This window comes from Mobula hypostoma, chromosome 9 (assembly GCF_963921235.1).
Source record: "Mobula hypostoma chromosome 9, sMobHyp1.1, whole genome shotgun sequence".
Classification (NCBI taxonomy): domain Eukaryota; kingdom Metazoa; phylum Chordata; class Chondrichthyes; order Myliobatiformes; family Myliobatidae; genus Mobula; species Mobula hypostoma.
In genome coordinates this window covers 132,253,847-132,268,757 of record NC_086105.1, presented here as the reverse complement: position 1 = coordinate 132,268,757, position 14,911 = coordinate 132,253,847, and the positions used below count along the sequence as shown (strand labels likewise).

The following is a 14,911-nucleotide window of genomic DNA, read 5'->3' as shown; positions in this document are numbered from 1 at the left end:
AAATTGTTGGCACAATTATTTTGAATAATACTTGAAATAAGTTTAAAAAAATATCAAGGCTAAAGCTATGGCATTAATTGCAGTACTTAAATTTCTCCAAATAAAACCAGAATAGCAGAAAGCTATTGTTTAATCCAATAAAAATGCAGGGGTTTTTTTTTGCTAAGTGCTTATCTTTCATTTTTATAATTGCTAAATGAATTCTGTCACTTTTGTTCTGACTTAGCTTTTCTTCAGAAATAGTACTCTTAAATGTGTGTTTTGCTTTGGTAGAATAAATATAAAAAATAAACTTATGATAGTAAAAGACTAAAATGCAGTACAAGATTTTACATAAATCATGCCCAGTTTATTTGGGCAAGAGGGAGCTTGTCCTTGAATAAAGGACAACAAATGGATTGTGGTTTTCATTTTTTGACAATTGATGCCGCTAATTTTTCAATGTGCAGGTTTTGGAGTATATTTGCGCTGTTAATTTGCAGCAGGTGAAGAAAACTAATGCTGTATATATTATGCTGTGTCATTTGCACATAAGTTGTAATTATTTTTGCTAAATGCAACATGTTCCTTATTTTAATTTCTGTGGAGCAGATTGTGTTGATCCTTGGACTGGGAGTGACTGCATAGTTAGAAATGTAATTGCAGTGTCTCTTTGTGGTAATAAGAAATAAGACAAATGAAGTTTAAAAGGTCCAAATTGATTTTCCTTGGCTTATTCATTATTTTTAATTTTTAGAGGTCATGCATGAATTTTTACAGGGGAAGGAATTTATTTAAGAAGATCTTTTCAAGTTCAGTTAGCTGCTGTCAGAAAAGCATTAAAAATGAGAAAGTAAAGCAGATTTATCATTATGTTCAAGAGGTTATTCTGACTCTCATACTCAAGAAGTAGGCTCAAGAGGTACCTACTTATCATAATACAAGTCATTTGGGAGAAACAATTGAACAACAAATCCACTTTATTTAAATTTAATTCTAAAAGAACCCTTTATTTCTTGTGTCCTGAAAATTGTCCATTTATTAAAGATCAATCCACTCTAATCTATTAATATTCTTCTTCTGCTTTCTTGCTGCTCTGGCCCCCTTCTGGCTTATAGCTTTTCCCAACTTCACTGACTATTTCTTCATCTGAACCAAAGGTTTGTAATTTTGAATATTTTTAACTGTGGTTTAAAAATTATCCTGCAGCTTTTGCGTAATGAAACAACAAATTGCTTTTACAACTAAACTGATTTGATTTGTATTGCTATTGTTATTCAGTAGTTATGTTCTGTTTATATCATCATGAACATGGAGAGGTACTTTTTCAATGTTAATCTTAAAGAAAATAAAGTAACAAGGGTTTACCGTGTTGTTTGGCTGTAGTCAAATTGGGAACAGTAAACACTGGGCTTTCCTGTCTTAATCTTGAAAAAAAAATGAGAACTAAATGGTAAAAGTTTGCTGAAGGGCAGTTAATATTTTTGGAAATAGTCTCATAATTTTGACTTAAATATTTTAGAATTCTACAATTATATAGCAGGGAAACAGGCCCTGCAGCCCAGCTCATCCTTGCCAATCAAAGTACTCACCTGAGCTACTCCTATTTGCTTGCAATGGTCCTATATCCCTCTGCCTTTTCATCCATGAATCTTTCCAAATGTCCTTTAAACATAGTAATTGTACCCACAACAATTTACAGCATTATCTTTGGTCTATGTGCTCTGTTGACATGACTGAATTACCATTGCGCAATCTGTCAGAAATGGTCTTCGGGTGATTGCAATATTGAACTTATATATAATGATCTCTGTGGTTGAAAAGCCTACAAACACATGACAAGATTTGTAGACTCTGACATCTATGTCAAAAGTTCATAAGGATAAGAGGTATGGTTACAGTATTGGAGATGTAATTTTTGATCTTAATTTCAGTATTGCGATCTAGTACTGAAAACTAGTGAGTGTTCAAATGAATGAAAAAAGGCACTGTGAATTGGGAAAGGATAGCTAATTTGGAGATGGAATGATAGCTTGCACAAAAAAAGTCTAATGTGATTATTTTGAGCGCTTAATAACTACTTTGAGTGAGAATAGTGGGTGTTGTTTTAAAAAAAAGCAACTAGGGATTAGATAAAAATTAAGGCCTAATTAAGATGAATGATATTTGCAAGATGTTATAACAGGAAGCTAAGCAATTTTGAACTGGTCTTGTAAGTAACTTTGGAAGAGATTTGGGCAAGGCCAGAATAAGAGTAGCTTTGTTTAGGTGGTGGTGGTGGCATCCGTTAGTCTCGCGAGACCATGGATCTGTGCCTGGAAAATCTTGCTTCAGTCTTTGTTGGTAGAGCAGCGTCTGTTGTGGCTGTAGAGGCCCACATGGGAGTGACTGTCTCGGCTGCAGCGACTGCACTTGAAGGCGCTGTCCTCCGGTGTTACCTTGGTGCTGTTTTTCCGATGAGTGCGCTTTTCTTCAGCAGCAAGCCTCAGCTTCTTTTCTTCTCTTTTTAGACTTCTGCTTAGTTCCAGCCTCCAGCGAGAGCGATCGCTTGCGATGTCCTCCCACCTCTCGACATTCATTTTCAGTGACTTCACGTCTCTCTTGCAAACGTCTTTGAAACGAAGATGGGGCTGCCCTTGTGCTCTCTTGCCGGAGGCTGGTTCCCTGTACAGCAGGTCTTTTGGGATCCTCCCATCTGACATGCGGTGTACTTGGCCCAGCCAGCGGAGACGACGTTGTTGGAGCAGGATGAAGAGGCTGGGTATCTGGGCGCGTGCCAGGACCTCATTGTTGGTGACTCGGTCAGTCCACATGTCATCCAGGATGCGTCTCAGGCTGCAAAGGTGGAAGGCGTTGAGACGCCGCTCTTGTCTGTAGTAGAGGCTCCAGGTCTCGCTGCCGTAAAGCAGTGTGCTGAGGACGCAGGCCCCGTAGACTGCAACTTTGTGTGCATCATCAGCTTTCTGTTCTCCCAGACTCTCTTTGTCAGCCTGGCGAACGTTGAGGCTGCTCGTCCGATCCGTCTGTTGATCTCGGGGTCCAGGGAGAGACTGTCCGTGATGGTGGAGCCAAGGTATGTAAACTCGTGAACTATCTCCAGCTCGTAGTTGTTGATGGTAATGGCAGGGGGTGCTCAATGCCTTGGCCCAACACATTGGTTTTCTTCAGGCTGATGGTCAAGCTGAAGTCCTGGCAGGCTCTTGAGAAGCTGTCCATGAGGCGTTGCAGTTGCTCTTCAGAGTGTGTTGCCAGTGCCGCGTCATCTGCAAACAACATGTCCCTGATGAGTACTTCGCGAACCTTGGTTTTCGCCCTCAGCCGGGACAGACTGAACAGCCTCCCGTCCGATCTGGTGTGGAGGTAGACACCATCAGTTGATGTTCCAAAGGTGTGTTTCAGCATGACTGTGAAGAAGATGCCAAACAGGGTGGAGGCAAGCACACAGCCCTGCTTCACACCGCTGCGGATGTTGAAGGCCTCCGAAGAAGAGCCGTCGAACTGAACGACGCTCTTCATGTCTGTGTGGAATGACTGAACTATCCTGATGGGCCTCGGGGGACAACCAATCCTGGCAAGGATTTTGAACTGACCATCTCTGCTCACAAGGTCAAAGGCCTTCGTAAGATCAATGAAAGCGACGTAGAGTGGTTGTCTTTGCTCTCTGCATTTCTCTCATAGCTGTCGATGGGAGAAGATCATGTCGATTGTGGAGTGTTCTGACCTGAAACCGCACTGAGACTCGGGATATACCCTTTCGGCTATTTTCTGCAGTCTGTTCAGGACCACACGGGCAAAGACCTTCCCAACGATGCTCAGCAAGGAGATTCCCCTGTAGTTGTTAGTCGCTTCTGTCCCCTTTGTTCTTATATAGGGTGACAATGTTGCAGTCTCTCATGTCTTGTGGCACTGCAAGAAAGGGGGGATGGGGTGGAAGTCGAAGCCAAACATTAAAATGCCCTGCATGAGACGTGATCACATCTACTTTAACTGGAGGTTATTCTGAGTGTTTGAAAGTGGTCTCAATGGGGATAAGAACTGCATTAATTGGAGATATTCAGACCAAATGGAAAATTGCAACATTGATTCATGGAACCCAAATGTGGGCGCTGTGCAAGTTTTCTATAGTTCTGTGCAGGATAGAAAAATACCCTTTATTTCATCCAATGGTTGTGCTTCTGTATACATTTGTCCTGCAGTATAATTCTTGAACTACAGGGTGCAGTAAAAGCCCACATTTACAGTCCTATGGGTGAAATGAATAAATTGGTACACTCATTGCACTTAATGTTCACACTTCAGAATATTTCAGGTATCAATCAAGATGTGCCTTTATGAACCCAGTGATTTCTAATGCATAGTAGTCGATCATTAAATAGAAAGGACAATATTGACCATTACTTCAAAATGTCATGATTTGAATGACCTCTATGCATACTGCAATTTCAGTTTTGTCTAAATATAGAATATTTATGAGAGAATTTCATACTTGAATTTAGCATCAAATTGGAGCTTTGTACAAGAGCAATGTGTATTCTTCATGATATTTAAACATACCATGTTGTTATGGTAATGGGGAACCTTATTCATGTGTCATTTATTCTGAAGAAATCCTTCATTTGTGTAGACGTAAGACAATGCAGATGCTGGAATCGAGTACAAAAACAAGACTAGAAGAGCTCAGCAGGTCATGCAACATCTGTAGAGGCAAAATATATCAGTTGATGTTTCAGGGAGAGATCCTGCGTCAAGGCTGAGAAAGAAATAATAGAGCAGGGGTTCCCAACCTTTTTTACACCATGGATCCCTACCATTAACTGAGAGGTCCCTGGACCCCAGGTTGGGAATCCCTGACTTAGAGGATGGGACAGAAGCTGGTGGATGATGGATGGAACCAGATGGGAAGGTGGTTGGCAAATGGAACCAGACTGGGGAGTGGATTGTAGAGATGAACAGATGTAAAGAAAATTAGATCAAGAAATGAACGTGTGTGAGAGCAGACCACCAGTGTTTGTGTTATCTGATAACTGGAAAATTTAATGTTCGTCAGACTGTAAAGTATTCAAGTAAAATGTAACACTATGTTACATTTTCCTGATGATCCCGCTGATGGGTGAGTCCAGAACCAGAGGCCACAGTTTAAGAATAAGGGGTAGGCCATTTAGAACGGAGTTGAGGAAAAACTTTTTTCGCCCAGAGAGTGGTGGATATATGGAATGCTCTGCCCCAGAAGGCTGTGGAGGCCAATTCTCTGGATGCTTTCAAGAAAGGGATGGATAGAGCTCTTAAAGATAGTGGAATCAAAGGTTATGGGGATAAGGCAGGAACTGGATACTGATTGTGGATGATCAGCCATGATCATGGTGAATGGCGGTGCTGGCTTGAAGGGCCGAATGGCCTACTCCTGCACCTATTGTCTATTGTTCTTCCAGTGGAGAAGGCCAAGGACAAAAAGGTCAGTCTAGGAGTGGGAAAGTGATTTTAAACTGATGTTGGAAGCTTGAAATTGTGGACAGAATGCAGGTGCTCTGCAAAACAGTAGCCTGGTCTATGCTTGGTCTCACAATGTAGCGAGGAGGTTGTATCACAAACACTGTGGACCAGGTTGAAAGAAGTGCATGTGAACCTCTGTCTAATCTGGAAGTGCTGTTTAGATCACCTTGGAGGTAAAGAGAGAAGATTACTTACCACCTATCAGTCTCTATCCTATCATCATCTCTCTTCCTCCCCCCACCACATATGATTCTATTTGCCCATATTCTACTCCCCATCTGTTCCAGCTATCATCTGTCTGGTTCTGTCCAAGCTCCTACCCGTTATATATTGTGAATATAGCAGCAGTCTTACTTGTTTTCTCAGTCCTGATGGCTCTCAGCCAGAAATGTTTACTTACAAATTTTGAATCTAAAGATGCTGCCTGGCCCTCTGAGTTGTTCCAGTGTTCTGTTTCTTTCCCTTTCAGTTGTACGTAGTTATTAGATTAGATTAGATTATGAGAACACTTAGTCCTCTTTTATTGTCATCTAGAAATGCATATATGCATTAAGAAATGATACAAAGTTTCTCTGGCGTGATATCACAGAAAACAAGACAGACCAAAGACTAACACTGACAAAACCACATAATTATAACACATAGTTACAGCAGTGCAAAGCAATACCATAATGTGATAAAGAACAGACCATGGGCACAGTAAAAAAAAAAGTCTCGAAGTCCCGAGTCGGTCGACTCCCGAGTCCCCGATAGCAGGCGGCAAAAGGGAGAAACTCCCTGCCATAAACCTCCAGGCACCGTCAACTTGCCGATACCTTGGAAGCAGCCAACCACAGCCGACCCTGAGTCCATCCGTCCGAAAACTCTGAGCTTCCGAGCAGCCTCTCCGATACAGCCTCCCGAGCGCCTTCCTTTGCCGAGTGCCTTCGTCCTCTCCCTGGCTGCTGAAACACGCAAAGCCGAGGATTTCGAGGCCTTCAGCTCCAGAGATTCCAGTTACGACACAGTAGCAGCAGTAGCAAAGCAGACATTTCAGAAGTTTTCCAGATGTTCCATTGTGCACGGTCCCCTACTTGACAGATAACAAATATTCATCACCGGAGAGGCCGCGCGCGCTATTGTCGTATTATTAGTATTCATTATTATATCCTTGAACTAAGTGACTTTCAGTTATGAGTGGGTCTGGAGTAAGGCAATGGCGAAGCTGGAGGGATTGCAAGTTTCCTTCCTGAAGAGACATGTATTGAACCACATGAGATTTTACTGTAATATAGAGAATTTGGGGCTAGACAGCCCCTATAATTCTCGCCCTCCCTCCCTCCCTAAATTCTTTCAAAATTCTTGTTATTTACCAACTATTTTACACTTTTCATTTTTAAGAAACAATTTATTTTCTTTTTTTTGCATTAAAATTAATGACTCTTTGTTCAAAGTGACATGTTTTTGTTTCAATTGTTTAATTGATATTTTTGGGTTTCCGCAAATACCAGTTTGCACGGTATCGAACAGATCTGGTAGCCATAAAATGGTTTGGATAATGGAAGTCGTACATCACAGAAAAAGACTGTTCAGCCCAACTGGTGCATACTGACCAAGATTCCCATCTAAGGTAGTCCCATTACCTGCATTTGGCCCATGCCTCCTTAAACCTTTCTGTTCATGTACCTATGCAAGTACTCTTCAAATATTAATGTATTGGCCCTGACCACCTTGTTTGTCAACTCATTCCATATACTAACTATCCTCTGGTTACCCTTCAGGTTCCTATTAAATCCTCTCCCTCTCACCTTAAATCTCTGCCCTTTAGTTTTTGATTCTCTAACCCTGGGAAAAAGACTGTGCATTCTCCTGCTGTATGCCCCTCATCATTTTTTGTGCCTCTAAGGCCACCACTCTTCTCCTATTTCTACTTCTTCTTGCTACCTGTTACACTGCTGGTGTTTAGGGCAGCAATGAAGGTCCTCCAGCTCTGGCGGTGTTCAGAGCTTCCTTCATCATGCCAGTAGTTTCCTCTTGGTTTTCACTTCGGTCAGTCATGCAAATCCTGGGTGGAGACTGAAGAATATCATTGCACTCAGATGTAGAAGGATTTTTCATAGCTGCCTCCATAACAATTTGACTTTATCAATCAGGGTTGGTAGCCCTGAGCTGATCCCCTGAACCTGGAGGATTGATGGGCCACTCTCAGTCTGGCCTCTACCTTTTGAACTGTTTGGCATGGGCAACCCTATCAAGAGCTGAAGCATAAAGCTCTCACTCCAGCCAACATAGCTCTCCGGGTCATTGAAGCACAGAAGCCTCCAAACCATGACATTCTCCTGTGCTTTAAAGAATACATTCCTGGTGCGCTCAACCTTTCTCTGTCACTCAGACTCTTGAGTTCTGGCAACATCCTCATAAATATTTTCCGCTTTCATTCTAGCTTAATGGCATCCTTCCTCTAGCATGGAGTGAACACAGTGCTCCAAACTGCAGCCTCACCAATATCTTGTACAAATACTACGTAGCATCCCAACTTCTATACTTCGTGGCCTGGCAAATGAAGGCCAGCATGCTAAAAGCCCCCTTCACTTCCATCTCCAGGGACCTGATGTTCACTGTGAAAGTCCTACTCTCATTTGGACAAAAGAGCATTTGGGCCAAGGGATGAGAAAACAGCCATTTTCCATTTGATTTGTCTTTAGAAATGGCAGGTTTCTGATTTGTATTACTTTTTCTTCTGTGTAGTCTTTGCTTGAAAATGTCAGTGATCTTTGAGGATAAAGCTGGATGTGATCATGGTAGACTATGAGTATCTCTGCTTTTTAATATTGGGAGGCTGAAGGCAGCATATTTTTTTGAATTAATCATTTTTCAGCTACCTTCTTGGAAATTGCTCAGTTACTAGTTGAACACAAAGTTGGTATTGTGTCTAGGGAAATGCTTAACATCGTTTTTGAATTTTTTTATTCAGTTGATTTTTGACTGATCGAGAAAGAGGGGAGTAAAAAGATGAAATGATTTCTAAAGAAAGCAAAACCTAAATTTCTAAGAGTGAAGTTTTCTGAAAACTGCAACCATGCCTCTATGTTTAAACTCCACTGAAATACACAAATAGAGCATATCACAAGGCATGGGGTAAGAACCTGTTTCCGGAAAGTCTTCTGATGAAAGTACAAAGGCTTCAGAATTGCAGAACCTTGGATATGAACATACTTTCTGTTACTGAACAGCACTAATTTGGGTATCAGTGAAGTAACCAGGAGCATATTATGCATTGTCATTAGCTGGTGTTATGAAAGATCAGCTGTGGACTTTCAATGCACTTGCCAGTGGATATCAGATTGATTTGTGTTCAAAGAGAGGATGAAGCAATTTGTTGCTTAAATTTCCACTAATGTGGCACCTGGATTGTATTTTGGGAGATGAATGCACTTCATTTGTACTCAGTTCTATAAGAGTACTTGAAGTTTGCTAATCATCAGATTCATCCAACACTTCTGCACTTGCTTAGCATTCAGGATGCATTTCCAGGAATAAGAATGCTATTAGAATTGGTGATTTTAAAAATTGTTATTTCTAACTAGCGTCAGACGCATGCACTTGTGTGGCCGTTAGACACTACGGTGTGCTAAGACAGAGCAATTTTTAAATAGCGTCAGTTGCGTGAGCTCGTGCGCAAAAATTAGTGATTTTTTTTGTCACTAATACTTGGTGAGAAATAAGCAATAAGACAATTTCGAACTGTCTTTCTCACTGCTGTTTCAAGTATTCAAGCTTGGAGATGCCAGAAATGGCCGTGAGAGAAAGTGAAACGACTTCACTACTTGAAGTTAGGGACTACAAAGAATTTGAAGGTGTAGAGAGATGCATTATGGATAGTGCTTTGTACTAGGAACGTGCTGTGAATCCCAGAACTTGGCATGAGTCTTTGCTTTCTGCTGATGCTCTTGCTGCATTGAATTGCCCACATCTCAGTGTGGAAAGGCTTTGTAAAGTCTGGTACTGAGTAGACTGAGGTGAGGATTACTGGCACTCAGTGCGGAGAGATGGAGTACCATGCTGTACAGTGGCTGGTGTGGGAACTGGGAACTGGCATGTCTTTCTTTTTTTTCAAGAGACTGCCCGGAATCCTGTAAGCTTCCACAACCCATCATGTTAGGTGTTTGTAATCTGCAGTCATTCACCATATTTGCTTGGCTGCATAGCTCTTTGCTGCCCAGCCCAAAGGTGGTTTCTGGCTATTGAGCTTGTTCTGCAGAGAAATCCCCACACTTGGGGAGAGCTGTGCAGTCTGTGTGTATAGACACACTACAACACTGTTCAGATTGCCATTAGTGAAGGCTGTTTGCCGGCTCCTGGTTGGGAGATTCCACTGGGATACCGAGTTCCATACAGAGTTTCACTGTAGCAACAGAGGCCAACACTCTGTGCTCGCTCACTCACTCACTCACTCACTCACTCTCTCTCACTCTTTAGACTATCAGGAGATATACAAGTGGCTTGAAGGCCATTAGAAAAAATGCCTATTGCACTGTTTGGAATTTATAGTGATTGTAAAACAAATTATTACTTGCAAAAGTACTAAAATGCACCGTGGCTCTTGCCCAGAGTCTTAAAGTTAGTTTTGTATTACCCCTGAAAAACCATTCCAATATTAAGCAAATTGGTGTTCAATTTACTAGTAACTTGTGTTTATTTTGCACCAATTCACACGTGCAAAGGCTAGTGCATTAATCATAATATTCCCTGTTTTAGTCTGGGCTTCGACAGACTTCATTTGTGCCTTCAATATGTGTCTCCTATTTATAAAGAAAGGAAACACTGTCCATTATTGAGATTGTCTTTCTGTCAGTCATTTTCTTAACACTATTATCCTTAAAGTAAAAGCATAAGAGGTGTAGGTTACTTGGCTCCTTAAGTGTGCTCCACTGTTCAATATCATGATTTATCCAATGATGTCCACATACAGTGGATTCCAGTTAATTGGGCCATTGGTTAATTGGGGCAATAGCTGGGATTCCCTTTGTTTATTTGGGACACTATGCTGCTTAATTGGGGCAGGGGACTTGTCAAACAGTTTCTAACTAGCTTCAGGCGCATATACTTGTGTGGTCATTAGACACTAAGCAGTGCATAGAGTGAACAGTTTTTAAATAGCGTCAATTGCATGTGCTTCTGTTCAAAAAGCAGTGATATTTGTTACTAAAAGTTGATGGAAATGAGCAGTAAGACAGTTCAGAACTGTTCTTCCTCATTGTTGTTTCAAGCATTCAGACTTGGAGATGCCAGAAATGGCCGGGAGTGAAAGCGACATGACTTCACTACTTCACAAGTTAGGAACTACAAAGAATTTGAAGGTATCAACAAACCCCTTTAACGTTACAATGAAAATCAAGTTATGGAGAGTCCAATTGTCAGTCGCATTGTATGAAGGCAGTCCATTAGCTATGCCGGCTGCTGTTTATAGACTTCAGTTCAGTGTCTAACACCATTATACCCCAGAAACTGGTGGGGCAACTGTCCTTGCTAAGTCTCAACACCTCCTTCCGTAAATGAATCCTTGGTTTCTTAACAAAAAGGCCACAGTCAGACCATGTGGGCAACAACGTCTCTAGTCCCATTACGCTGAGCACTGGTGCTCCTCAGGGCTGTGTGCTTAGCCTGCTGCTGTTCACACTGCTAATGCATGCCTGTGTCACAGTATTCAGCTCAAACCATGTCATCAAATTTGCAGATGACACAACAGCCTCATCAAAAGTAATGATGAGTCAGAATACAGAAAGTAAGTGGAGTGGCTAATGGACTATATGAGAAGAACAACCAAAGTGTGAACATGGAGAAGACCAAGGAAATGATTGTGGACTTTAGGAATGTGCAGATGAACCATCTCCCTCTGCGCATACATGACTCCTCTGTAGAGAGAGTGAAGTGCACCAAGTTCCTGGGAGTTCATATCACGGATGACCTCACCTGGTCCCTCAATATCACCTCCTGGAATAAGAAGGCACAGCAGCGCTTCCACTTCCTAAGAAGGTGCAGGCAAGCGAGGCTTCTCCTGCCACCCACCCCCCGCCCCCTCCATCTTAACTAAATTTTACAGGGGCGCCGTTGAGAGCATCTTGACAAGGTGCATCTCCATCTGGTATGGGAGCAGCCGAGCATCAAACTGGTGGAAGTCCCTACAAAGGCTTGAGAGGATCATAGTGGTCTTCCTGCCATCCATCAAGGACATTTATCAGGAGTCCTGCATACACAGGGACCTTGGTATTATCAAGATCTCGCACAATCACCCAGCATTTTTTTGACTTTCTCCTATCAGAACGGAGACTCAAATACAAGAATGGTTAGGATGGGAAGCAGTTTCTTCTTTTAAGCCGTTAGGTTTCCGAACTCTCTGTCGCACCATACTTGAGGTGTCACCAGTTAATTTGTTTTGTACCCTACAATATTTAATTTATGTATTTTACTTTATTTATGTGTAATTCATTTGTAGACTTTATTCTTACACCTTCCAAAGTTATTATGTGTGTTGTGTACTGTTGTGCCTTACACCCTAGTGTTAAAAAACGTCTCGTTTGATGGTATACACGTTTTTAGTTAAATGACAATAAACTTGACTACTAGGTGTCTGTTCTGATTTTGTTCGTTTACCGTCAATCAAAAGGATGTGGCAGCCTACAGTATATGAATGAATTCCAACAATGATATCTATTAGGAGCTATTACATGGTTTTATAGTACTATAGTAGTATTGATAATGTTCTCATTTGTACTGTATTTCAGTTAAATACATAATTTGTTACTGTGTTAAACGGTATTTGTCTTTTTTATTGGGACAGCTGCTCAATTAGGCTAGTATGTACTGGGCCTGTTGTGTCCCAGTTAACCAGAATCCACTGTATACTGATTATTTAAAAAAAACTATAATCTGTTGATCAGTGCCTGGTCAATGAGTATTCATACCTCTTTAAGGTAAAGAATACCACAGATTGGCAACCTGTGCATAAAGAAGTTTCAGTTCGAAATGGCAGAAATATCCAGAGTCTGCCCACTACCCACTTCCTCTAGGTGCTAGACTCTCTAGTTGGAGGTAATCACCTTTAGGCATGTACTATGTCAGTTCTCTCATGAGCAAAAGCAAACTGATTTTGAATTTATTGACATACCGTTGGACAAGGAGTTCCATTTCACATATTCCAAAAATTTGTAAAAGTTTTGATTTATCTTTTTGTTGTACAGACTATTTTAGTGACAATTGTAATTGAAATATGTGAATCTGAATTATGTTTGAACAATATTTTTTGTCCTTCAGTATTTATAGGATTAATTCTGAATATTACAGGGAATTTGAATTTTAGGTTTGCGTTTATAAATTTTCATTCCACCTTGAATCAAGAATTGTTTTACTGCAAAACTTAGATGTTTTGCACCAAAGCTCACAGAGAGATATTGTTTTATTTGAATTGAGATAGCTCACACAACTTTCACAAAGATGCTGTTCAAGATACCTTAAGTCAGTATACCAGCTGCAAGTAAAAACAGAAATCTTATCTGCAAGTATATCAGCCAAGCATTGCACTTGCAGTACCATTTCGGGGTAAAATTCTTTGCTGGATGTTTTTACTATGAAGCTCCACTGTGATTTGAAACAATAAGATCTAGTGTTTTAACCTACAAAAGATTCAGTTAAGTCTGATGACACTTAATGGTACAAAGCCAGGCACTGGGCATCTGCAGCAACTTTTCATTTTTCATTTCACAAATTCCAGTTAAAAGTGAATCATTTGAAAATGGTGTTTTTCTAAGAGGGATTGTTTATGCTACAGCACTGTCCTTGTGAAGTTTGATTGCCTAATAGGAATGTTTAAAACATTGATTCCAAAGTTTAATTTATGTCTTTTCCCTGCATTTAGGAAATAAATATTTTTGTGATCGAAGTCCAGTAAGTCAAATCAATTTTGTAATTTTTTTAAAAATCCAGTTTAATAGATTTCTTCAAAAAGAAGGTTCTGCAAATACTGGAAATCTGAAATACACTAAGAAAATGCTGAAAATATTCAGCAGATTGGACCACATTTGTGGAAAAGCAGGAATACTAGTTTAGGTTGCTAACCTTTTATCAAAGCTGGGAAAGTTACATGTGTTTTAGTGCAGACAAAAGCTGGAGGAGAAGAGAGAACTATTTAGAAGGGATGCTAAGGTGTGACTAAATGACAGAAATGTGCAATGTGAAAGCAAAATAATTATCTGAGATTTTGAAAAGCAGAGAAAAACCTTGATTGCTGAAAATAAAGGGAAATGCTAATAATGAGGATCATCTGAAATGATTGAATTTGGTGTTGAGTCTCGGAGGCTGTAACATGCCTGATTGCATGCGAGATTAAGGACAGTAGGGCTAAAGGAAAGTGATGTGGAGAACATGAAAGTAGATGCTATTCGTCTACTTGTCTGTGGACTGAATGAAGATTTTCCGCAAAGTGGTCACCCAGTGGATGTTTTGTCAACCTAATTGTGAGTGAACTGCAATAAAATAACTACAAATAAATTCTTTAACTTAAAAGAGCTTGAACCCTGAATAGTAGTGAGGAAGGGACAAAAGAGGCAAACTCCCTCTTCCCCCCCCCACTGCGTGGGTTTCCTCCAGGTGCTTGGGTTCATCCCGTGGTTTGGGTGAGGGGGTGAGGGTTAGTAAATTGTGGGCATGCTGTGTTGACACCGGAAGCATGGTGACACTTGTGGGCTGCCCCCTGCACTATCCTCGAAGGACTGGTTAATGATACAAAATGATAACTTTCACTGAACTCCCAGATGAAGATGAAGGTAAAGATGAAGCCACACTCAGGTTGGAGGAACAACACCTTATATTCCGTCTGGGTAGCCTCTAACCTGATGGCATGAACATTGACTTCTCTAACTTCCGCTAGGCCCCACCTCCCCCTCGTACCCCATCTGTTACTCTTTTTTATGCACACATTCTTTCTCTCACTCTCCTTTTTCTCCCTCTGTCCCTCTGAATATACCTCTTGCCCATCCTCTGGGTCAAACCCCCCCCCCCCGTCTTTCTTCCCGGACCTCCTGTCCCATGATCCTCTCGTATCCCCTTCTGCCTATCACCTGTCCAGCTCTCGGTTCCATCCCTCCCCCTCCTGTCTTCTCCTATCATTTTGCATCTCCCCCTCCCCCTCCAGCTTTCAAATCCCTTACTCACTCTTCCTTCAGTTAGTCCTGACGAAGGGTCTCGGCCTGAAACGTCGACTGCACCTCTTCCTATAGATGCTGCTTGGCCTGCTGCGTTCACCAGCAACTTTGATGTATGTTGCTTGATAACTTTCACTGTACGTTTCGATGTACATGTGACAAATAAAGCTAATCTTTAATTATTCAAAAATCAGAGGGGTTGTGGGTAACAGGCTGGTAAGTGATAGCAAGTTTTCTCTTTTTCCTACCATGGATGCTTCTTC

At 41.2% G+C, this 14,911-nt stretch overlaps 1 protein-coding gene across 5 annotated transcripts in view; it reads left to right on the top strand.

Annotated features, from left to right (window-relative positions):
- The window catches only part of clec16a (C-type lectin domain containing 16A), a 243,201-nt gene that overhangs the window by 71,305 nt on the left and 156,985 nt on the right, over nt 1–14,911 (top strand). For 3 of the 5 annotated variants that reach the window (XM_063059198.1, XM_063059196.1, XM_063059194.1), the window contains exon 10: nt 1,098–1,139. The exons of the other annotated variants lie outside the window; for them this stretch is intronic. In XM_063059198.1, coding sequence (XP_062915268.1) covers nt 1,098–1,139 — 42 coding nt within the window. The remainder of the gene's footprint in view (nt 1–1,097; nt 1,140–14,911) is intronic. 5 annotated transcript variants of the gene reach the window in all.